Genomic DNA, 26,205 nt, shown 5'->3' on the forward strand with positions numbered 1-26,205 from the left:
TAACACAAACAACAGTGCATCTAATTAACTGGCATCTTTTAGTTCTACAGTATCCTAATGCAACATTCAGATAGCTGTCAAGACTAAACAGCATTCTGCAGAATTCTGGGGATAAGGGTATATCGTAAGAAGTCCCAATCAACACACCCACACAAACGTCTAATCAAAATGGCATATTATTATTATTATTATTATTATTATTATTATTACACACAACAATAATCTGCTGATGGTCTCTGAGTAAGTTTACCATGTAGTTTTAGCAGAATTCTGAAATCAAATATCATTATTTACTTTCTGAATTACATTTATCAGGAGTCCTACCCGACCCCAATAATCAGCAATGGTTACGGAAACACCCAGCTGACCTGGACCTTGATAAGCCTGTGGATGACCAAATGCTGCTGCATCCCAGTTGTTTGAAGCACTGTTTTTCTGCCTATTTTCAGGTTTTGCTGCCCAGCCATCACCACCTGTTGTGTTGTCCCAGCTTGACCAGGGGTCATTTGCATTGCTGGTAGCCTAAGTTTAAAAATAAAAAAGGTGGGATATATATGTTTTTTGAAAAATAGCACAGAAAAAGTAAAATTTTAGTCACAAATGTTACCAATAAATTCCCTTTTAAAATAAAATAGGGAAAACTGTTGGAAGGCAAAAGCATGTATTCCGTTATTTTCCACACAGGTGCACATATAGGGTGTATTCAACTACAGTTTACTCAACACAGACCCACTGCAATTAATATGACTAAGTTAGTAAGCCCATCATTTTCAAAGGGTCTACTCCTGAGTAAACAATAGTTGCACTCCCTTATTTAAATCTACAAATAAAAGTCAAAAAGCAATTCTAAACAGTTAAAATATAAAAGGCACATTTTTATGCTTTTAGATAACACTATGGCATAAAAAACAGCAGCTCATTAGATGCCAACAGTCTGATCCTAGTTGGAAGCAAGTGTTATTCTTTTCAATGGAGTTTAAAATCAGCAAAAACAGAACCTGTTAGTAGGCTAACAGTGGTTCTACCCAGACTTTGAACACAAACACATGTTTAGGTAACAAAAGAAGCCATTATAGCCACAAATATGTCCACTTTGATATACAAGCCCAAACATCATTTTATAATAATCATAATCATCTAAGATACACTGTTTCATTGCCCTGGTTGTCAATTTGATTTGAGGGGCAACTCAAAAGTTTTGGTAATTGTCTTTAACACCCTAAGCAGCTCAAGTCCAGGATACCAAAGAGACTGCCTACTCCCATACCAACCAGCCTACTCTCTGGAGATGCCCTTTTCTGTTTTTCACAGGCTCTTTTTCAAAGTCTTATTTTGCTTACAGATGTAGCAAAGTTTTGAAAATGATTTAGCCACTGCCTTAGGAGTTGAGAAGAAAGCCTGTCATTAGTTCTGTGTATCTTCACAAGAATACCAGCAGCTTACCAGTGACTAAATTTAGACATTTCTGTAAATTCTACTTTATGCAGGTAGCGTGTAACATCTTCCAGCAGTGTTATTAAACTTCAGACTTGCAGATGAGATTTTTTTAAAATAAAAAAGTGAGAAAGAGATCAAGTTGTATGGGTATATTTTTAGTATACTTTTTAAGGGTATACCCTTTTAGTAACTTTTTAAGAATTACCTTTCTTGTAGAAGGAGTTGAAGGTGGAGAGTGAGTAAAAAATTCCAAAATAGAAGTATGAGTGGCAGATGCCTGAGAATCCACCTTAAAAATAAGAAGCACTCAGTAAAGGGGGAAAGGCAGAAATATGAAAGCCTGATGTAGTTTTCAGCTCTGCAGCATAGAAAGATTCTTGCAGGCAAGGTGAACTGCTGAAATGCAGGCATGCCACACAACTGCCACACAATAATCAGAAGCAGCATGCATCTAAATAAAAACTCTTCTCTAAAGATTGCAGGATTTTTCTCTCATAAGTCTATTCAAACTACACTATTGTGTTCAGATCCTAGATGTTACATCAAGCACAAAGGCAAACAACAACAACAAAACTTAAGTAAAACCATGCAACCATGAGAGATAACTTCCAAAAGCCAGGCAATGTCTCTCACATCATGAAATAATCATACAACAAATACTTCCTGATCTGCTTACTAATGAACTTCATCTACAGGGCCTTCATACCAAGTATCACAATGCCATTCATGAACACCCGGTCTTAAAGCATTTGTTGCCACTGTATTGGCATCAATGAAGTCATTCAGTGTTCTTATTCCTCAAATGGAAGCATTTATATATTGTTGTGTTTTTATGGTATTCATCACATCAGAAGCATTAAGAGAACCTAAAACTGTGAAACCAACATGTGTGGTTAACACATGAAGGAAGCCTTTGTTCACCCGCATTTATAACAATCAAAACACATACTAGAGTATTTTCTTGAAAGTGTTACTGGGAAAATATAAATGATACAGGAATTACTAAGCCCGAGTCCTAGGCTTAGCTCACAACGCTAAGTAATTTGCTGAGTAACTTGGTTGGCTATGTCTTGCCTCATTAATTTTTACTGGTTTTCCTGAAACAAAAGTATTTTCTAAGACTTTGTAATTGACATAACTACAATTATATAGCCACTGTATATTGTTCAACCATGTTTAATTTAGAAATGATAGTAGTGTATCCCAGTCAGATGGACAGGGCACAAATAAAAAAATTGTTGTTGTTCTTGTTGCTCTCCTTCATGTCCAAAGCAAATCTCCTCTAAAGTAGTATCGTCGGAAGGAAGGGAATAATTTATATTCTGGGAGGAATTCAATGCCCCATCAGTACAAGCATTTCTGCTTGCAAGACAAACAATTTCCCCTCATGAGCCGTTCTGGGGATTTCCTGATCCTCCAGAGTGGATTGAGGGGAGCATAAACCCAAGTGCTGGCTTCTGCTAGCACAAAGCTAGCATATGAGTACTAAAAACAATTTAAACATAATGTATGAAGCCATCAACCAGTACTAAAGTCAATTACAGTGGTACCTCAGGTTAAGTACTTAATTCGTTCCGGAGGTCCATTCTTAACCTGAAACTGTTCTTAACCAGAAGACCACTTTAGCTAATGGGGCCTCCTGCTGCTGCCACGCTGCCGAAGCACGATTTCTGTTCTCATCCTGAAGTAAAGTTCTTAACCCGAGGTACTATTTCTGGGTTAGCGGAGTCTGCAACCTAAAGCATATGTAACCCGAGGTACCACTGTACTTAGACCTTAGGGCAAATGTAATGCTTAATCATGCTTATTACTAAGCAGCATAGGAGCCAAGTCCTAGGGGCCAAGGTCCCTTGCCCCCCTAAAATATTTGAGGGGGCTGCCCCCCAAGTTGACGGCACTGCCATTCAAATGGTGTGTGTGTGTGCCACATTTCATTATCAATTAGGTGGGGCAAAACAAACCAGTAACACCCAAGCCTCCCCAGACACATTTAGATGGCTATAGAATATTAACACTGGTCTTTCAGGAACTCCACTTTCTACATCCATTTACAGAGAGAACTGTTCATTTATTACTCTTTGCTTCTGTCTCCTAAACCAATCACTGATCCATAGGAGGAACTTTTGTCTTACTCCATGACTGCTAACCTTATTCAGGACTCTTTGGTGAGATTGAAAGCTTTTTGAAAGTCCAAATACAGAATATCAGCTTTATCTATATGCCTGTAGATACTTTCCAAGAACTCCAATACATAGTGACACAGGACTTACTCTTGCAGAAGCCATGCTGCTTATGCTTCAGCAAGTCTTGTTCTTTGATATATGTAGCAGTTGTCCCAGAACAGACATTAAGCTAACTAATCTGTAATTTCCAGAATCCTCCCTTGGATCCCTTTTATACAAAATGATATCACATTGACTGCTTTGTAGTCAACAGATGTGTAGGTTGATCTTGGGAACAAGTTACAGGTGCATATTTTTGCTAGAAGATCAGCTGTTTCCCATATGAGTTCTTTAAGGCCTCTCAGATGGATGCCACACAGACACAGTGATTTGTAAGTTTTTATTTTGTCAACAAGGCCTAGGACTTTGCCTCTTGCCTATTTGCCTCAGTTCCTCTGTCTCCCTTCCTGTGCTCTATATATGCTGCTCTGAAGATTGATGAAATTAACCCATTCCTCCTTTTCCTCTTCTAGCATACCTTTGACATCCTTATCATCCATAGGTCCAACCACCTCTCTAGCTGGTCTCCTGCTCCAAGTGTATTTAACAATTTTTTATTATTGCTGGTATTTAGATTTTTAGCATTCTTGTTTAGCATACTAATTATTATGTAGTATCCCTTACATTTGGACAAGGCTTCTATTTTCTTACTTCTGCAGTGGCTTTAGTATTAAAGTTTTATTTTTTACAAATCAGAGATGAAACAAAAAACAGGAATGATTTCTTTTGAAATTCAAATAATTATATGGAAGAAAAGAAAATAACTTAAAGCTTAAAAGGGAAAAATGTTAAGACATGCCAATTCTGAACACAACATAAGCAAAACACTGTCCTAAAAGGGTCATAGCTCCTACTTCTATAATCAAAGAAAATCACTACCACTTTGTTTACTATTTGCATTTAACTCCACATCAATTAGCAGTGGAAATAAAGTATTTTAGATGTGTTGCAAATGAAATCTGACTTTTAACATTTAACAGACATTCTCCAATTTAAGATATTTTGGAGATGATTAAATAAGATCTGCCTTGTGATCAGTTGAATATTTTGCTCAGGAGTCTGAAATAAGCATTTTTGAACTGGTACAGGACACATTGAATTAGATCCTGTGACACTCCTGCTGCAGGAAGTGAAAGGTATAGTTAAAGGAGAAACTGTTGCATTTGATCACAGTTCATTTCATGAATGGAAGAAGCTGTCTGTGAAAACTGCATGCAGGATTCAACTTATTAAGTGTAGCAAAAGTAATACTGGCAGTGGTATACCTCTTCCTTTAAAAGATAAAGTTGCAAAGTCAATGGAATGTGTTCACGTGAGAGAAGGTAAACAATGAGCAGAGATTTAAGGGCATAATGGCTGCCCTATATTGACTGGCTTACAGACTTCATCTGAAGCTGCACCTTGTCAGCAACCTTTGATACTCTAGACCGTTTGATTCTTCTAGATCTCCTGAGATTGCTTACTTGTGGAGTTTCTTCGCTTTGGCCAGCTCCCACTTCTCTCAATGAAGAAGTTTCATAGACTAACTCATTCTGGTTCACTGCTTAGATTCCATTGTCAGCCTGGGTTTGGGGCTCCCAACACTTCTGAGAATGCAGAACAATTTGAGTCTTAAAAGGAAAACTAGATGAGTTGGTTGCTTTTTCATGTATCAGGATTTTTTGTGAGCAGCCACAGTAGTCCAAGGAACAGATTTGCTTGTTTTCTTGCTTCAAAATTATATTACAACAAGAACAAAAATACAAAGTTTGGAATCCAAAAAGCTATGTAATTTTAATTTTAAGCTAGGTTCAATAACTTTAATGTGCCTACAGGAGCTAATTTATGTGCCTTGAATAGCAATCATACATGCCATATCCTTTTTGAAACTGAGGGTAGTTTGTGATAGGGTATGAGAATCTACAGTTTAGAGAAAGAGCCAATAACTTCACCAGGCATACATTAAAAAGCTCTTCAGATTCTTGGCAGTGTCCAAAAGTACTCCTTGCCTTTGTGTCTAATTAAAGTACCTCCTCTTCACCATCTCTGTAAAATTCTTTGGTTTACAATTTATTTTGCTATTTGTCTCTCAGCCAACCTAACGTCCTTTCTAGCAGGGAGTAGTGAAGCAACCTTGTGGCTGGGACAAAGTCCAAATTCAGTCCTCTACCTATACGACTACACTGGCTGTTATTTACATTTCATCTGCCATTCTGCTAGGTCAACTTGTTTAAAATTTTAATTTTATAAAGGCTATCAAGTGATTGATTGCTTTGTATTACTGTACTGAAGTATTACTCACTATAGTTTTCAGCAGTGCTTTTTTCTGGGGGTACGCATACCCCTAAACATTTTGTGAATCTAAGTTTGGCCTCATTGAGAGGCAGTATTTCAAAACAAGTAGGAAAATGAGAATACTCCTAAACATTTTTTTTAAGGAAAAAAGCACTGGTTTTCAGTCTTCACCGTTTTAAATAGCTAAGCAAACAGGCTTATCAATTTACACTGCAAAGCTGTGCAAGCAAGTTTGCTTTTCTGAACAACAGCAGTGTTCATATTTGTTAAAAAATCCATGCACTGAAATTAAAAAGCTTATTTTAGAATTTTAGTACATTTTAATTTTTCAGTTATTAATGAATGAACCACCCTGCCACCAACTCAAAAGTTTGTTTTCGTGTTACAAGACCTTTGACCACCACTACCTGCCTCTGACCTATGGACTACTACAAAGATTTAGGCATGTTGAAAGATATTCCTATCCAGATCCAAGTCTCTATAACAATACAGTTATGGAGGTTGTCACAGTTGTCATGAGGACTTTCATAATAACTGGTTGAACTGCTCTAGTATCAGAGCTGCAAAGGAATCTACTGCTATAGGCTGAGCTTTCTGAGCCTCATGGTCTCTGGTTCCCACTAACTGAGCTGCTCAGGCCCTAACGAGGGGCAAGATGGACAAGCACAGCAAAAGCTGAGGGAAGCAGAAGTTGGGAGACTCAAAAAGCAGCACGGTAGAGACTTAAGAACTCACAGTTGGGATGAGCAAGAATGAAGGGTCCAGAGGAACCAGAGTATGCAGGCAGACATATTAGGGGCTTTGGGATGCAGAAACAGCTAAAACATATTGTGGCACAGACTTGAGCAGTTCCTTCAAAATCTAACAAAGAACAAGGGGGGGGGGGAGAGGAAAAAGCAAGAGAAGAAGCCATTAGCGAAGAAGAAAATGGAAATAGGTGAGAAATGAGAGACTTAAGTCCAAGAGCTGGAGAGCCAAGGAATTGCATATGTATTTGAAATAACCAACCAAAACTTTAACTCGGCTGATATGAGACACTGAAACATTTCAAAGCACCTTTATGCATTTGGGCTTACATGGTCATAGTACATTCAGGTGTGGCGAACCAGACCTCTGCATCTGGCACTTGGAACTTTCTCCAGGCCACACACCTCACTGGCTCTGCTTTTTGTGTGGCTGGAATGTGTCCCTGAGCTCTGATAGTGCCCCCAAGCTTGTCTGGATGGAGGCTAGAGAGATGTGTGTGAATGTGTATAGAAACTAGTAAATGTACATTCATAGCTCCACCTACTTTGGCCGTTTGCCCTGCCCACACTGGCATTCAGCCCTTCGAAGGTTGCCCAGAAGTAAATTCAGCCCTTGAACTGAAAAAGGTTCCCCTAACATGTGCATGTAAACCAAATGAGCTAGCCCCACCTTAATTGACGCCTGCTCCCTTGATGTCCACATATTCAGCAATGACATCTAGGAAGAGGGGCCTGTATGTCAGCAGCTATTTATACATATTGCTCTTTCCAGATATTTAAAAATTTGGAATGGGCCTGCTGTGGTGGTTGGTGGCATGGCTAGCCAGTGGAGCTCCATTTCAGCCTCACACATACAAGGGATGTATAGGCTCTAATGGGAGAAGGGGACTCGTGTTTAGGAGAACCAAATGGGTAACATGGAATATTCAGAGTTTCAGGCAGTGACAGCGACAATGGATCTAGCGACAAATGGAGCTACTTGGCCAAGATATGCAGGCTAAATGAAAAGAGGTTAGGTACCTGGAGGCAGGGAAGAAACAGGAAGAGAGCAAACTCAGCAATCGGCTGATACATTACAATAGAAAGGAAGAACAAGTGGAGGCGACAGAGAACTGAGCAACAGAAAGGCCAATAAGGAAATGGATTTCAGAAATAACTCACACAGGAACTAACAGGTCAAGACACTGTATTTTGTTTCCTCTTTCCTGCCAACATGGACAGTCAAGGATGCTGGCTGGTTGATGTGATATAGACACATAGGATCCAAGCGGGGATAAGAGAGAACCTGGGGTCCATCTTCATACAGGGGTGCTTAAGATCTGGTGCAAAATGTTCAACTGCTAACAGCTGACAAAGAGCTATCAAATTCAACGCATATTTATGTGAACAGTTGGATGACTCTGTGATTATAGACAGTTGTTAAGACTAGTTCTGATAAAATGTATACCGCACATATCAGGAAAGGTAAAGACAAGTCCAAGAGGATACCAGCATGGTTAACGAGCAGAGTAAAGGAAGCTATACAGATTCATAGAACTGTAGTGTTAGAAAATACCATGAAGATCATCTAGTCCAACCCCCTGCAATGCCAGAATCTTTCACCCAACATGGGGCTCAAACTCACAACCCTGAGATTAAGAGTCTCATTCTTTACTGACTAAGCTATCCCTCATGGAGAAGAAGGAAGTCTTATTTTAAAGAAGGAAAAACAAGAACAAAGAAGGAACAAAAGCTGTGGCAAAATTAATACAAGTGAACAATAAAGAATTGCCCACCACAAAGAGAGATGAGACACATTAATGGAGAATAGGTTTATCAACCACCATGATAACTAATTGGAATCTCCATGCCCAGAGAATGCTAGTACCTGGAGTGCAAATAAAAAAAAGGAGAACCTTTGGCTGTTTATGGCTTCCTAAAAGAAATCTGGTTGGTCACAGAAAACAGAGCTTTGGTCTGACCCAGAAGAGATCCAATGTAATGTTAGCAGAACTTTTCCATTCATTTCCCTTACAACTATGTCAATAAATGAGGAGTTAATTTTCAAAGGATTAAAGAACACCCGAGGTTGTCTTTTCCATGCAGGTTAGAGTAACTCAAAACAAGGGGCTTCAACAAGCTTCTTTGGTTCAATACAGTCTGTCATGCTTCTGGTGCTCAAGAAAAACATGCTCTAAAGAAAGGGTTTTTTTTTTTAAAGAAACAAGACCTACCTGGCTATTGGTTTTTGCTGCTTGCAAATTAGCCTGTGCAGTAGAGAGACCATCGAAAAAGGCTTGGTCAGCTACTGAAATTCCATCTTTGGTACCTTCAGGTAGAATCTGAAAAACAGAATGCTGCTGAAAATACATTTCTAAAATAAAATGTCAACTTTATATTAAAGAAAAGTCACACTCTGAACACACTCAGTGATATCAATGGACTTAAGTTCTCTGTGAGACTCATTCAGATGGCATAGTGTGTTTATGGCTGAAGACAGAACACCCATCACCCTAAACACTCATATTGATTTTAATTGTATTTTTATTGCTTCTTTTATTGCTTATATTGTATTCTATTATACTATAATATGGAATTCAAACTGTAATACAATAAAATCCAATATGTAAGAAATTAAAGAAGCAATAAAAATACAATTAAAAATAATACAGCATCTAGCACAGCACATTGTGATTGCTACAAGAGGCAGAAAAACCATTAAATGATTCACAAAGATGCTAAGAAATTTTCAAATGGTCCCTGTGAAAAACGTTTGACAACCACTGCCTTACTGTATCACTCTATGTACATGCACTGAACATACAAGACGGGAACAAGCCCTGTTTCATTCCATCTTTCATTTAAGTAAGAACAAACTACTTGTAAGTAAGAACAACCCTAATTCAATGGAACTTGCTCCCAGGTAAGTGGAGTTAGGATTGCAGCACCAAGCAGACTGCAATTTGGTTTTTAGTGTACTATAGGCCTCTTATATGTACAAACACAGAAACAATGGTGTGATACTGTATCTCACTTACTGACTTACAAGAGTGTATGCTTCCAGTTTTTAAAAAATGGTTATCTATAGAATATGTAGTAATTTCATTTTATCTCACCGATGAATATCATTTTGTAACTTACTTCAACATAATCTGTGGGAACAAGTCCTCGTTCTCCTTTGCTGTTTTTGCCTTCTAGCCAGCCTCCACCTACATCCTACAACAAAGAAAAACAAATGTGTTAAGTAGTTAAAATTATGAAGACAATAAATTGTAAGTTTAGTTATTTTAAAGAAATGCATTCCAAATGTCTTTTTAGCATATTCATGTTTTCTTAGTATCACGTTTTTGTTCCAAGCTTCCTCCAAAGCACAATGGGGTCTCCCAATTAATAGAGCAATCTAAACCCCTGATACAATGTGCTGGAAAGTTTTTAATGTAGCACAAGTATCCCTCCACTCAGAAGCTACTGCCACTGGCGTCTCCAAAAGCTGCAGTTGATGACCTCTCCACCCCCCAAAAAAACTCAGCATTTCAGAAGTGGGGCTGTGCTGGCACAGGATTTGCTGGATACTGAGGGGCTCTGCTGCTGATCCAGGGTTCTTAAACATAACAGCCTAGGAGCCCACAAAGCAAAAGGGTATTGTTTCCTGCACCCCCATCTTCTGTCCTGGCTGGCATGAATGGTAGGACTGTTGATGCAGCACACCATCAAGTCCCACCACTGCCAGTCAAGGGATAGCATTGCAGTCTTATTATCACAACCACCATAGGAGCTAGGTCAGGTTGAGAGACAGCAAAGGCTAAGCAGTCTATTTCATAGCTGGATGAAAATCAGAATTTGAGTCCAACATACAACATCATGTTGGCTCTATGAAAACCTGATGCAGCTACATACAGCTGCAGTCCTACACATGTTCATTTTGGAGTAAACCCTGCAGGTTAGAGTTTAGGCTTGATCAGTTCAAGTTGGATCTATTAAACTTGCCAGCAATTTTAGCTGGCAGATTTGATAGAAGCAGATAAACCTATTGAACTATTAATTTTTCCATAGTTTTTTTTTTAAATTAGATTATAAATTTTGTCACTAAGAATGCAAATAAAACACAAACCTGAGCATGCTTAAGCAGAAGCAAGTCCAAAATTCAATGGGACTTCCTTCCAAGTAAGGCTACATTTAAGTTATAGCTCCAATATCATTATATCATATGTATGTTTGCCCAAGATATATTTACAACTTTGAGGCACAGTTCAAAGAACTATTTGTAACTAATAAGTCTATAGAATTCCAGTCCTGCCCCCTTAGAAAAATGCACAACAGTGACCAACTCTTTTTATGACTTCCTTTTAAGTAAGTAAGTAAGTAAGTAAGTAAGTAATGTATCTATTAACTTGGAGGGTAGTGGCAAATCTACTAAGACAGAAGGGAAATGTGCAAGTTGTGCATCTGTAGGTTTCAGGTTCAATAATATGGTAAATACTTGATGTTTCTACACCAAAATTCCAGGAAGTAGGTTTATGTATGGTACTTTGATTTCCACTGACTGCATCTTACCGGATTGGTAACTGTGATGATTTCTCCTTCATTAACTGTCAGCTCATTGTTTCCAGGTTCAGCAGCAAAGTCATACATAACCCGAGCCTGTAGATGTGCAAAAACTATATCAGTGACAACACTTCTGTGTTTAGTTAAAGGTTCATAGCAAACATTTGTAGGAAACCAGAGTTCAAAAGAAATGACGTAACAGTAGAGAGGAATTGGTGACACATCACTTGTTACGGTTAGCACTTTGAAAAACTTGGAACTCCAAAAATTTATGTAAAACCTGCTATCAGTAAAAATCTAAATTGTAGACACAATCAGGTCTCAAGTACCAAACCTGATTATTGCTTGATTTTCTGAGGAAATTTAGGAATCTCTCCACCACCAACCAACAATCTCAAGTCTACACTGTCCACCCAGCCTTTTAAAGCACCTTCACAAGGACCAGAAGTTTGAATACCACATTCAACCTAATTAGTAGCTCACAGCACTCTTATATATCAAAATGCCCTCACTTAAGTCTGAGGATTGATCTCATAAAAAAGACCTCTAATAATTTGTACTTAATGGATGCATGAAAGCTCTACCGTAAATTGTTCTCCATCCCCAAGGATGAGCAACGTGGGGGCAGAAATAAGGCCTCTTATCCACATGATGTATAGCTAGTTGTCCAGTTGTAAACCTTTATGGGGTGAAGTTTTGGTAATTACAAAGGCCTGGTTAAAAAGGAAAGTTTTTGCTTTGTGGTTGAAGATATAATTTAGTCCTGGAAACCTCGTATTATTTCAAATATGTGATTTTTGTTGTTATTGAATTACATCTCTGGTATTTGGAATTTAATGTCATGCATGGTGCTTCAAGCACCATAAGGAGAAGTCGTCACCTTCTATACAGCAATGGATTAACTATTTGATCCCCTGTCCTATCGTTATTTAAACTAGCAATGTGTTAGTATGCGAAGATAGCATTTCAATTTCCACTTTTAGTTTTTGTATGAATATTTATTTGCATTGTTCAGAAAAAAATATTGCTGAGATCAGGAATCAACGAAATCTACAGCTCTCCACTCATTTATGTACCATGAGTAGGGAACAGGAGTCAACAAGGTCTCTTTTCTCCCTATGGAACTAATTACTTCACACAAACAAAGAAGTGGAACAGTAACTCCAGGGCTTTGTATTTTATTATAACAAATACTTATATCCTGCCCCACAGAGCATACAATCTAAGATTGGACACAGGAAAAACAACAAAGGGGAGGGAAAGGCAGGTGGAGGCAAATGGGAATGCAATATGCAGTTGTTTCAGTTACATGTGCTTAGGCTTAATTACAGGTTTGGTTTCAATCAAAATTGGTCCCCAATGTGGCTTACAAGAATCGTGCATTCTGTGTTGTTCCTGCTCAGTTAAAAACACAAGAATAAGTTGGTTTAAAAAAAATTAAATTAAAGCCACTTACTGAATCTTCATAAGATATACTATCAGTTTTCTGGTTTTGTCAAATGCAACAATGTTCATTAGGGACTGGCAGCACCCTAAGAAGTTGCTTTGAATCAGCAGTTGAAAATTAGATCTTATTCTGGCCATCTTATACCCATCCTCCATCTGCTGGACTCCACAGCATCTGGTCCTGATAAGGGTGTGTTTCTTAGAAATGAGCCCCAACAATGCGTTCAGTTGTGGCATACACTATTTAATAGACGGCTGTGCTATTCATGCTCATTTCCATGCTTTAGTCAGGGGTGGGGAACTTGATCCAATTGGCAGGTTTCCTCCAACCCTGTAGGCCAACTTTGATCGGTGAGCACCTATTTATCAATCAGCTGAATCATTTTTATGTCAGATGACAACTTAAAAAGGGCTCACTGAGCAGCTTTGAAGGCTAGCACCAATCAGTTGACTGGTGATGACAGAAACTCCCACTTACCAAGAAACTGACCAGGCCCAGAAGTCAGAGATTCCTGACTGCTTCTTTATTAAGTGAAGACTAAAACACTGAGGGTGTTCTACTGTCAGGAAAAACAGGGCAGTTTATCTTCATATTACTGAAGTGCCATATGCATGATAAAAGTTGCAGCAGTGTCCTTCTCATAAGCTGTTTGAAACCTTGAAAGCTAATGGGTTGTGGAACACAGTGGTGGACAGTGTTGCTAGCTTGTCAAATTTTGACTGCAGAAACACATGCTGATAATGCTGTCGTGTTGTATAAAGTATTAACAAGAAGACTGTCATTCTGCCTGTATCATCCTATGAAAGAATTAAATAAATCAGCTGATAGTAGAAAGCTGTCCTTACTCCACTTCCCTTGTTTTGGACTTTTTGCTTGTATTAGTAGTGTAAACCAGTAATTTGCGTGTGCTTTCCATTTGCCTTGAGCTCACCAATTTCCTTCTCTACTAAGTTCATTAAATATGTACTTTCAGAACTTGCCCTAGTTTTGCACATTTCAAAAATGAAATATTGTTAGAATTAACTTTTGTTCAGAAAGTATTTGTTCACTACAAAACCCAAAACTAATTTATTGGTAGAGCATGAGCCTCTTAATCTCAGGCTTGTGGGTTCAAGCTCCACGGTGGGCAAAACATTCCTGCATTGCAGAGGGTTGGACTAGATGACCCTGGTGCTCATTTCCAACTCTACAATTCTATGATTCTATGAAAAGTACGAGTCCAAATTAACTACATCTTTTATAATGTAGCATGGGAACGATGATAAATTCTGCCTAATTTTTACGTAGACCATATATTGTCCACATTTATTGCCTGGATGATTGATTATGTGAGCCTTGTGCAAGGCACAGATGTTATTTAAACAATTATGAATATACAAACATATTGTAGTAAGGAATTCATTCTTAGCACATAAAACTGGTTGGATTACTGTCAGGAAACCTGCCTGGGTGCTTCAGAAACAAATAGGGATGCCACTCTGGGAAACAATTACTAGCACTGTTGAGTGGAAATAAACTCTTCAGCAAAATGTAATTGCAACATGTTCCAAGTCTTTTCCAGACACAAAAACATTTTCAGAATGATATTTTTCCACATGGTTTCTAAAATCTCACTGACTATGCAGAATACATGCCTGTTGAAAATATATTTTAATGCTGTTTTAACCACTGTTTTACAAATGGACTGTATATCTAGCTGTCAACGAATGAAAGGCCACGTCAGAGGCTACCTCAGCACGGTGCGGGGACTGTCCAACCAGTCCCCACGCTGCTGAAAAGCCGTGTTGGGGTTGCTTGCCACCCCCCACTGCACTAAGGAAAAGCGGACTCTCAGCGGGTTTTCAAATGGCCCTGCAGGCCAGATTTGCAACTCACTTGGGTCCTGCAGGCCCTAGATTGAAGACTCCTGCTCTAATGAGTCAATAAAATGAGCACTGTTCCAAGATGTTTTGCTCCTACATTGTTTTCTTAAGTTCTAAATTATCTTGGAAGAATATATTTTTTTAAAAAAACTGCTGAGCTTCAACAAGCCTTTAAAAAACGGAAGGAAGAAATCTGTTCTGTCAATTAAGGCCAAAGCAAAGAGTTTCATTCCCTACATGCAAAGATTCCTTGCCCTAACCAAAAAGAAATAAGGGGGGGGTGTGGAATCCAGCACACAACCATGTTTATGGAAATGTTGGGTTACCAGCACAGCAAGTAATGCCATTAAAGTTGCAGGGAAGATAACCATTTTCAGGAATGAACAACACCCCATATGGCAAAATATACTATTTCTATCAGTCAGTAGCATAATGGAGCAAAAAAGGACAGCACTTTCACAATTGTTTTCTTGCTCATCCTTGCAACAGGATGATACTGCAAGAAAAAAGAATGACTGTCTAGGATACATAGTACATCCACATGAAGTAGAAGCAACAATGGGGCTGTCAATAAAGCTTCCATTAAGCACTACACACTGGCCACACTCACAGACAACACTAAGCCAAACCAAGGCATAATGTGAATAGACTGTTCCCAGGGAGAAAATCAGTCACTTTGCTGTTCCCCGGTCTTTTTAGCTCAGCTTGGCTTAGCATGTCATCTGAATCTTGGTTAAGCTCTCTCTTCCTTAACTATGATCTGTAGTCAAGGATTGCCCTAGGGTTACAGATCATGGTTAAAAAGGAGAGAGCTTAACCATGATCCTGGGTTCAAGTGACAAACTAAGCCAAACTTTGACTTGGTTGTTGCACAGAACAAAAAGGACCAGGAGGGTGGAAAGTAGATGCAAGCTTGCCTCCAAGAGAAAGAATGTTCACAGAGTCCCTGTAAGCTGTAGGCTGGCTTATTGCATGGGCAAACCAAGCCATTATCATTTAAGAGTCCCAAGCAATGAGGAAAGGGCAGCGTAGCTCAGTGGCAGAGCATATGCTTTGTAGGTAAGAAGCCCAGAGTTCAATCCCAGCCATCTCCAGGCATGGCTGGAAAAGACTTCTGAAACACTGTGAAGGCACTGCCAGCTGCCGTAGTAGACAAAAGTGAACTAAATTGACCAATGGCTTCACTCACTGTAACACAGCTTTCTATTTATCCTTCATTAAGTTTGATATCTCCCCTTCAAGTACATGAGAGCTGCTTACAATAAAATATTAAGCCACTAAAAAATAAGCTAAAGACTGAAAATCTATAAAAGCAGCATAAAATTAATATTAGAGTAGAAAAGACAAAGAAAAATTTAAAAACCTAAGGAAAATAAAAATGACATTACCTGATACCAGGCACATCAAGTGTACTTTTCTGGGGAGAGCCTTCCAAAGTCCTATGCTTCCTACCATGTGAAATAGTTCTGATCATTCTTATAGGACATGGGGAAAATATGGCATGCTATCACAAATGTGTCCTAGGAAACAGTCTAGCATAGGCCCTGCCGCAATTCCTGACACTGCTGCAGTTAAGTTTTGAGAAAGGAGGCTTTCAGTTATTTGCATCACCAGAAACCTGACTGAACTGAACTTTGGCATGGCAGGGTGGGCTTGATTTTCCTTTGTTTCAAAACCTTTTTTCCCTGAGTCCATTCGTATCAAGCTGGAGGAAAGGGGAGGGCTCACCATCATGAGTTCTAATATACAGTAATTGAAAAGTATAAAGTCACCATCTGGCCAGAACAAAGGAAGATTGTAACTGAAGTCATGTGTTCATGTTCCAAGAAGATTATTTTTGTATCATCTGAAATCAATTCATGCCTGTTCATGGACTCCATTTGTAATTATGGGAAGGTATCTTTAAAAGGGATGCTCTACATTAAAATAATTATGTTTTATCCAGATGATCTCCAATTTTCTCAAATTTATGCCAAAGAAAAATAACTTCATTTCAATAATGGAAATGTCCTTTTCCCTTAACTTGTTACATAGGGATGCAAACAACGGCACTTGTTAAGAATGGTCATTTCTCAACAATTATGAAAAAAATGAGGTGTGCTTGTTGTTTGCTGACACAAGATATTGGCAAAATGTGTGACAATTCACATTTCATTGTAAACCATAGTTAATGATTTACAGTAAATACACAGTTGACTCCCCTTGGTAAAGCATTATGTCTGAACTGGGGATCGTGGTTCATGGCAAACTAAACTTTTTGGTGTGCCACAACACTTGCAGCTGTATTGTGTTTGTTCAGCATGTCATTGGAAATATACCAACTATTGTGAATAAATTAAGAAGATCCAAAACTTTTCTCCCCGTGGACCACTTGAGTGTGGCTGGGGGTCTCTGCAAACAACTTAATGGTTCTTCTGTCTCTTGCAACAATTGTAGGAACCTGCGCTAGATGCTCTTATGATTTTTAATTGCATTTTTATTACTTTTTATTTCTTATGTTGTATTGTTTTGTATTACAGTTAGAATTCTATAGAATTATCATTGTAAAGGTTCTTCACAGAAAACAAACTACTGTAACTAAATGAAACTTAGTCTATAGACCACAGTTTGGAAAACCCTGCAATAAATGTCAAGGTTTTGAGGTGTTATCAAACTATACCACAACAAACTAGCATGGTTACCTCACTAGAATTAGCTATTTACAAAAGCAAGAGACTTTGCTTGCTTTTGGGGCACCTACTCTCAGATCACAGTAGTGTAAATTCTTACATTTACTGACAGAGTTGATGGAATGATGGTCCAGTTTTGCAACAACCAGCTAGACTAATGGCCTATACAGTGGTACCTCGGGTTACATACGCTTCAGGTTACAGACTCCGCTAACCCCGAAATATTACCTCGGGTTAAGAACTTTGCTTCAGGATGAGAACAGAAATTGTGCTCCAGCGGCGCTGGGGCGGCAGGAGGCCCCATTAGCTAAAGTGGTGCCTCAGGTTAAGTACAGTTTCAGGTTAAGAACGGACCTCCGGAACGAATTTAGTACTTAACCCGAGGTACCACTGTATTAAGGGACGCAGGTGGCGCTGTGGGTTAAAGCCTCAGCGCCTAGGACTTGCCGATCAAAAGGTCGGCGGTTCGAATCCCTGCGGCGGGGTGCGCTCCCGCTGCTCGGTCCCAGCGCCTGCCAACCTAGCAGTTCGAAAGCACCTCCGGGTGCAAGTAGATAAATAGGGACCGCTTACCAGCGGGAAGGTAAACGGCGTTTCCGTGTGCGGCTCTGGCTCGCCAGATGCAGCTTTGTCACACTGGCCACGTGACCCGGAAGTGTCTCCGGACAGCGCTGGCCCCTGGCCTCTTAAGTGAGATGGGCGCACAACCCCAGAGTCTGTCAAGACTGGCCCGTACGGGCAGGGGTACCTTTACCTTTACCACTGTATTAGTCTCTTCTAACCTTATGAGATCCTGACTATCCTAACAGACATGTCCTCAAAAAGGGCAAAGCCCCATTCTTGATTATGGCAAGAGAAACATTACCTCATTAACAGGAGGTTTTTAAGAAGAGGTTGAATGGCCATCTGCCATGGATGTCTTAGCTGAGATTCCTGTATTGCAGGGGGTTAGGCTAGATGACCCTCGGGTACCTTCCAACTCTACAATTCTAATATTCTATATGTCCCTTGCTCACCTAAAGCAAACAGTTTTCCCAATTGCAAGAGCCAGGTCATCAAGTTGCACCCACCTCTCTCAGGTTAACTCTGGACACAAAAGCATACATGGAAATTCTACATCATTGCACATATAGTACACTCATTTCACACAGAATGTGAGTGAGAATTACATGGGTAGACTGAGTTGTCTGTCATTTAGCTTTACAGAGCCATTGGTCTTTTCAGCTTTGAGAAGCACATATTTGCAGCTAACCATTTTAGGTTTCTGGCTGGCAATTTTTATTGCCTGTATCTTATCATCCATGGATTTAAATGCTGAATTTCAATTTTTGAAATAACCAGGTTTAAATATCATCCAATTAGTTGTTTAAAATAGCACTTTAATTTTTTTAAAGTTAATTTTTGAAAATGTGAACATTGCTTCAGGTACCTGCAACTCATATAGAGAGTCAATAATTCGAGAATGTAAACAAAACAGACTATGAAACAATGTAGCACAAGCCTTCCATTTTTAAGCCTTTTATTATTCCTGAATGCTTCCCGGAATCTCAGATATATATTTTTATTTATTATTCACAGTACAATTTCACGTAAGCAAAAGATAGGGCAATCCTCATTTGACTTTAGAAAACTAGCCAAATAAAAGGATGCAGCAAGCTTCTATGTTTACACAATGAAGATGCATTTGTTTGGCACTGAAACAATGATCCTTCACTTCCTTTCAACACTGAAGTAAGCAAGCACCAATTGGACTACGTTTCTGCTACTGCCTAAGCGGAAAACCTTCAATAGCTTTGGCTTTCAACAGCTGGCAAGAGGAAATTCACATTGCACTCTGGTATTAAAAGTGCTTTGTAAATATATTCCCATGCCATACTGGAAAGGGACATCAACAGAGCACAGTACTATAAACCTGCAAAACTAAGCAATAGCTTTAGATCTCCTCAAAGTGTCCAAAATCTAGGCATATACTTCCACTGATGAATAACTAAGATAAGATTTTTTTTTTCCACAGGAGGCATTAGACTCGAGAAAAAGTGCCTATGCAAGTCAAATAGCTTATGAATAGACATGTCACTGTACTCATGCTCTATCAAACAGGCACACAGTGCGTTTCAAACTTTGGCTTCTCTTCCAAACTTACTCTACCCTTTGGCCCCTTCCCTCAGCTGATTGGCGTGTTAGTGCACAGATTCTGTGAGCATGTGCATGTGAGCATGTCCACCGCTTTGCGTAAGGACCCACAGATTGAGGCTGAGAGACTAAAACCTTTCAGCAGGAATTCCTTCCTCTCATCCCAACTCATGCCAAGCTCAAGTACCACTCACCCAATGAGCTCTTCACTGGAATGCATACAAGAATGACTGCAAATTATTTATTATCTTTACAGCAGTTCCTTCTCCACAGGTGCCTGGAGTCCTTCAGTAAAAATCTACATATGCCCCATTTTAAAGCAAGCCAGTAAAGAAAAAGTTATAGCAAATTCCACTGAGTGGTGGCAAGTGAAACAAAACTGCATTTCCAATTAGTGGCCTTTCTCTCCCGCTCTTCTTTTTCTTAAAGAAGGAAAGCATGTTACTTCATCAACTTTTTACTCAACTGCTGCCAAAAGATATGAAAACTATCAAAACAGTTATTTTTATTTTTGTTGATTTGTTGATTATTCAGCTGTCATTACACTTTTTAATATTATATTTTCCGGTGTCTAGGTCCAGACAAGGAAAGGAACTCAATTAAAATAAAACCAGAGCAGGAAATTAAACAAAAAACTCTTCCATTCCAATTTTTGCTGTAAAATGGAAACCACTTGATTTCCACAGCCTTATTCACAATTATTTTTAAGACCTCATAACTGCACATCCTAGACTAGTAATAATACAGAATACCAATAATTTTCATAATGAAAGTGTAAGAAAACAATCTACCTTGGTCATATACTTTAAACTGAGAACCCACACTGAACTTTAAACTGAGAACTCACACTGAAGGAGTTTCAATACTCTTTCTGTGGTTATTATACCTAAAAACACCACTTCAAAGGAAAGAGCTATCTATAGCCATGGATGAGGTAAGAGTATTACTCAGCAATTGTTCCTTGTGACTAGTTTTTTAAAACTTTGTCTTTACTCATTTTTTCCTTTCCTACTTGAATGCTTAGTACTCAAAAATAAAGGATAAACTACAAAGAACTTGATGCCTTTCTGAACATAAGGATCAATTTAATCAGTACTTGTATCCAAGTTCTCTCTACTTTACCTTTCCTTTTTCAGTACTCATAATTCAAGCAGGAAAAGGAAACGGAGTTGGGGCCAACTTTTTAAAACTTGTCAGAAAAGTAACACGAGTGCACAATATGGCCTGAATTGGTCTGCAATAAAGAAGTGGACTGAGGCCCATTGTGATTGATCTGATTCAGTCCTGCTTATGCCATGGTAAATCCACAGTAAATCCACATATATATTTGCTTTGGCATCTCGTCTATAAAATGGGATGAGTTGCCCGAGGGATATTGCAATAATAATGAATTCTGTAAAAACACTTCACATCACAGACAGCAGTAATAATTACAGTGTTTTAGAGAGTGCTAGGCCTGTTGGCCTTTTGTTTTAGTTTCTGAAAGACTATTTAAGAACTTCAAGAATTAAACCACTTTTTAAAAAAAAGTCAACAGCTTTATCTGGGTAACAGAAGAGTCCAAAAGCATGTCTAAACATTAAAATGCCATTCTAAAGCATATGCATAAACTGAGAAGCAAACATGGTTTCTTTCTTTAAGGACAGATACACCACATTTCATTTTCCCCTCATCATGTGTAGGTTGGAAATACTAGTTCTAAATATACACGTGATCAAAACTAACATATGATGTAATCAAGGAAAGGAAAAAGGATGTATTAAAATCACCTGGTGGCCAATTTTTTACTGCTTGATCTTAGAACTAAAAACAGTAACAGAATGAAGTAGCTGTAGAATTTAGACATTTACAGTATGAAAACAGTACTGATTTTTAAAAATAAGTTTCCACACAGACTATGCTAACATCAATCAGCTGCTGCTCCCTTGAGATATCTTAGCACTTTTCCCCGCCCCAGAAAAGTATTTTTGAAATGTTTTCTTGCAACCCAGAAAGCACATGTAGGCTGTAACTCAAAACACACTGGTAGGAAAGACCAATTGAACACTATGGGATTTGCTTCCCGGTAAACATGCATAGGACTTGGCTGTTAGGATACTACCGGTTGTAATGTCTGCATTACTTCAAGCAACTTTTCAGAATTACAAAACGGAACAGATACTACCAGAAGGACAACCAGTTAACACGCACTGTGTACAAAATGTGATGACACCTAGGAATGGAGTTGGGAAGCAGGTTTTTTCTTTCTTCACTGTCACATACTACTGTCTTCAAACCCTGAACTTGGGGAAAAGTTACTCATGGAGGAACAAGCGTTTGTCTCCTAGAAGAGAGGAGCCTTTTAACCCAGCGAGTCATTCATTTCACTGTTTACCACGGATTAATGAAAATATCGCCAGTGGAAAGGAAACTCTTTCCAGAGGCACTCAGAAGTTTGAAGGCTGCTCTTCGCCAGCCATTCCTCCCGTTTGCTGAGACCACAGCGGAGAGTTGTGCTGGAGGCCCAAACGCACGTTTGCCCGTCTGCCTGGAATAGATTAAACTGTGCCAAGTGACTTCAACTGGGGGGGGGATGCCCCTCAGACACCGCCCTCCGCCATGCCCCGCTCCTCAAGCCAGCACCGGACCCCGGCGCGGGCGGGCGGGCAGGCAAGCCAGGAGTCCCGCCAAAACGCCCTCCGGTTCCTCCCAACCCCTAGAGAAACGCGCCCCACTTGCGAGCCGTTCCCTCAGAAACTACAAACCCCCACCCACCCGAGTTATTTGAAAACAAACAAAAAGCGGGCGGCGCTGGGGAAGGGAGGCTGCCGCGTGCAGGGCTCGCTTTCTGCTCACCTTGGTGGCCATGGCGGGGCTGCGTGTGCCACCCCCACCAGCAGGGAATGAGCTCCGGGGGGCTTCTCTGGGTCCCTCCTAGTGGGCCTCGGCGCTGGGGGAGGAGAGAAAGGAGGAGGAGGAGGAGGGTGGCGGCGGCGGCTGCGCCCTCAACCAGCCAACCAGCCCCCGGCCGCCGCCTCTTCCCCGGAGTTGGTCGGGCTCCCCCGGCAGATGGGAAGGCGAAGCAGCTCCCCAGCTCACGACAAAGCCGAGCCCCCTGCGCTTCCTTTCGCCTGCCTTTCTCTTTCCCTTCGCCTCTTCCTCGTTCGCTCGCCCATATCCAGGGGCGGAGTTTCACGGAGGGCGTCCCGAAACCCAGGCGAGGGAAGAGGGACGGGAAGGAGCCGCGGAGCAGCCCTTTCCGAAGGCAACCCGCCCACCGACCCACCCTTCGCCGCGCGCACGTGATGCCTCCCGAGGCCGCCGCCGCCGCCGCCGCTGCGGGCAACTTCTCCACAGAGAAGAGCCGTCAGCGCCCACTTTTTGGTCCCCGTCGTGCCCACATCCCGTCGCTGCCGACGTGGTCAGGACAAGCCCTATTACTCGTCGGCTAAACTTTTTCCGACAGTGTTAAGCCATAGCATCGAAGTGTCTGTACTGATCCCGTAGCAAGCAGTAGCAGCAGCAATAATAATAATGATTTCGAGCAGCAGCTAAAAAGCTGCGCAGTGTCCCCACCCCATGTCTCCCGTGACACCGGCAGGGTTAAGGGAAAACGCACAGCAAATCCTGAATTTGTCAATTGCATAGGAGGAGCCTAGAAGATGGGGTGAAGGGACCTGTGGCCTATCAGATGCTGCTGGATCTCAGCTCCCATCATGCCTGACTTATTTGCTATGCTGGCTGGGGCTGATGGGAATTGTTGTGCAACATCTGGAAGGCTAAAAGATACCCCATCATTGCTTCTAGATTACGATAATAAACAACTGGAGATCTTTGTTTCATTGGGAGCACACAAATGGGCCCCGATTTCTTCTTCAGCCTTGACTGCTGAGGAGTGCTCTAGTAATCCAGTGTAGGTGTGGGATTGGGGGGGATAGTTGTTTAAGGGTCAGCCGGCAGCCTTCACAGACTAGATTCCACCTGTATGTAACAATTCTCTGCTCCTTACAATGAACTAAACTCAATCCTAGGCTGTTAGGTATTCCTAAAATCCCTGAAATAAGTTGATCAACTGCTCATTGCTTGCTTCTTAAATACTGTACAGTGACTTGAAGGGACACTCCCTTTATTTCATTGCAGCTTTACGACATTCCACCCCCCCCCCCAAGAGTGCTTCAACTCTTCTATTGTTAGAGGGTGAAAAAGTCATGACAACTGCAGATCTCAGCAGAATGTGGAAAGCAGGCAAAACTTTTTAAAAAGTTTGACTCTGCGAGAAACCGGTCTGACACAGGAAAAGCAACCACATTTCTCCATCATCTCATGTAATTTCATATTTGATCCTGTTATGTATTGGGTTTAACACATATTATGTTACAAGGCGCGTTCTAACCAATTGTATAAGTGTTGGTAGATGAATGCGCCTTGTAACATGCGTTAAACCCAATACATAACAGTTCCTGAAAGTGAGATTTCTCCCCTGCTGAAATAAGGTACCGTAATTAGCAGATAAGCCTCGATTTCAGTCCTGCCACCTTTCTAGTCTCTTTCTACTAAAGTTGAGTTCCATAAAGATTTTATGATGGAAGGGTGGGGTGGAATCTACTTGGTGGGCAGGGACACATAGTGGAGGCACTTTTCTTTATGTTTCACAACATGAATTATTCTAGTCCAGGAGCACTGAGATAATAACCAGCACATCATAGGATATGTGTAGTCTAAAGCAGAGAGTTCCAAAATGATTTTGAGGGCTATATTCTCCACTCAGCAAATAAATGAACATGTCCTACTCACTCCATTTTGTGGCAATGGCCTTGTTAAAAACTTTACTTCTTAAAAAATAAGTTGTGACAGAGATACAGTATATATCCGGAAGTTCTGTGGTTCATATTTCAGGTTGAAGAGGAATGTTAAAAGTGATTCACTGATTTATCAAAACTCCCAAAAATCTTAACTTCGTGCCACTGCCCATTTAATCCAGTGGAGGAATCTGATACTTGGTGCTTACCAACTCTACAGCCTCTGATGATTATAGAAGCAGAAGAGAGCTGAGTAGACACTGTCAGGTATGTTATATCTCCTAGTCATCATCAGCATGTGATGAACACATAGTGCAGTGCATGATGATATCATCACATAATTACATCATTATATAATGACTTTTTTAAAAATTCATCCAAAATCAGATAGGATTTTTAACACAAAGCAAAGAAAGAGCCTCAAGTGCCCCGAGCAGTGGCGTAGCGTGGGGGGTGCAGGGGGGGCCGGCCGCAACATCTGAGGGGGCACACTTGCACTCGCAGCTCTCTGCCCGAGTGCTAAAATCCATGTGTTAGGGGGCGCAAATTACTTGCCTTGCCCCGGGTGCTGACAACCCACGCTGCGCCACTGGCCCCGAGCAAAGTGGTTTTAGAAAATATAAAAATAAATCAAAATTGGAAGGTCAGAATTGTTGACATGGATGGATACCAGAGCAGGTGTAGGATCGCTGCTCCCACCTTTTCTGACAGGGCTCCTGTCTTTAAGACCTATGTGTGAGGCTCCAAGTGAAGCATTTCTCGTCAGCACATCTCCATGGTGGGAAAAGCTAAGAATAACTGATAATCAGTAATTTAAAGATGAGGATTGTAACTTTTAATCACACAGACATAATGATCCGTTAAAATGAGTTTTGCAGTGCAAAATGTGGAGCAAAACTTGGTGTTACTAATTTTATCAAGGAACCTGAGAGTCATGCACTAACCATCTACCTCTGCCCAAGAGGGAATGTAAGTAGCAGCCATACCTGCGAAACCACTCCAGTTTAAGACAAAAATAGACAGGTACAGGTTTTTCACCATTTGTTGCTCTGAATGTTCTTTTTGTCTGATGTAGTATGTAACTTACAGTGCAGTCCTGCTATATATGTCTACTCAGAAGTAAGCCCTGAGTTAAATGGGACTTACTCCCACATGATGGTGTATGATTGCAGCCTTAAGCATTTCCATCACTACAGAAACCAGAACTTTAAATATAGATACAATGAACTATACAAAGCATAAACATTCAGATACAGCCATTCATCCCGTTTAAGAAAAATAAATCATATTAATAGACTCTAAAGCATATTATAAAAGGATAAGATCCTGCTATCTTTGCAACCCTACCTTCAGGCACAGTCTTTGTTGTGAAATCAAGTTACAAATTTATTTATTTTTGTGAATAAAAATAACTGTGTATGAATTGTTACTAATAAGAACACTTTCCTTATTAGTAACAATACACTATTTTTATTCAGTGCTCTAATCACTCATGCATGTCACCCTATTTAAAACTCCCCCAGAAGGAAACATTAACGTCATGGTATTTCCTTTTAAGTACTGTATTTCATCTGAGTAAATTTAGCTTTTCAGATAGGGCAGCAGTAGTACAAAGCAGCCCCATCTTCCTCTTTCATAATTTCCCCCATCATTAAGAAGGCATTTGTTGGCCTGATTACACTCCCTACAGCCTGCAAAGGATCTAAATACTGGTCTGCATTTTAATGAATTGCCTTTCTCTGTGCTTTTATGCAGATATAAAATGACAACAATTCTACAAAGGCATTTTTAATAAGCTGACAAACTTACACAATGAAATTCAGGTCTTAATGGTAGAGACTAGAGGCTGTTACAAATTTCCAAAATAAGACGAGACAGTGTTTCATGTAATTTTGAAATATTTTATTTGCAGGACAATCTCACCTGTGCCCAACACAGGTTATTGTCAGTTTTTGTTATTGTCAGTGCTTTTTTCTAAAAAAATGTTTAGGGGTACTTTCATTTTCCTACTCATATTGAAATAATGCAACTCAATGAGGCCAAACTTAGATTCACAAAATGTTTAGGCGTATGCATACCCCCAGAAAAAAAGCACTGGTTAGTGTTGTGCACA

General features: G+C 40.1%; 1 protein-coding gene across 3 annotated transcripts in view; it reads right to left on the reverse strand.

Annotated features, from left to right (window-relative positions):
• Nucleotides 1–24,354, reverse strand: part of SNX9 (sorting nexin 9) — a 40,410-nt gene extending 16,056 nt beyond the window's left edge. The window contains exons 1-6 of one of the 3 annotated variants that reach the window (XM_081905717.1): nucleotides 24,302–24,354; nucleotides 11,213–11,299; nucleotides 9,800–9,874; nucleotides 8,893–9,000; nucleotides 1,643–1,726; nucleotides 369–522 (exon numbers count right to left, since the gene is read on the reverse strand). In XM_081905717.1, the coding sequence (XP_081761843.1) occupies nucleotides 369–522; nucleotides 1,643–1,726; nucleotides 8,893–9,000; nucleotides 9,800–9,874; nucleotides 11,213–11,290 (499 nt within the window). In that variant the 5' untranslated portion in view covers nucleotides 11,291–11,299; nucleotides 24,302–24,354. Of the gene's footprint in view, nucleotides 1–368; nucleotides 523–1,642; nucleotides 1,727–8,892; nucleotides 9,001–9,799; nucleotides 9,875–11,212; nucleotides 11,300–22,149; nucleotides 22,573–24,301 lie in introns of those variants that run through there. The other 2 variants (XM_081905716.1, XM_081905718.1) reach the window with 2 other exon arrangements.
• Between the last annotated feature and the right edge of the window lie 1,851 nt (nucleotides 24,355–26,205).

Source organism: Podarcis melisellensis (assembly GCF_964234715.1).
Source record: "Podarcis melisellensis genome assembly, chromosome: 3".
NCBI lineage: Eukaryota > Metazoa > Chordata > Lepidosauria > Squamata > Lacertidae > Podarcis > Podarcis melisellensis.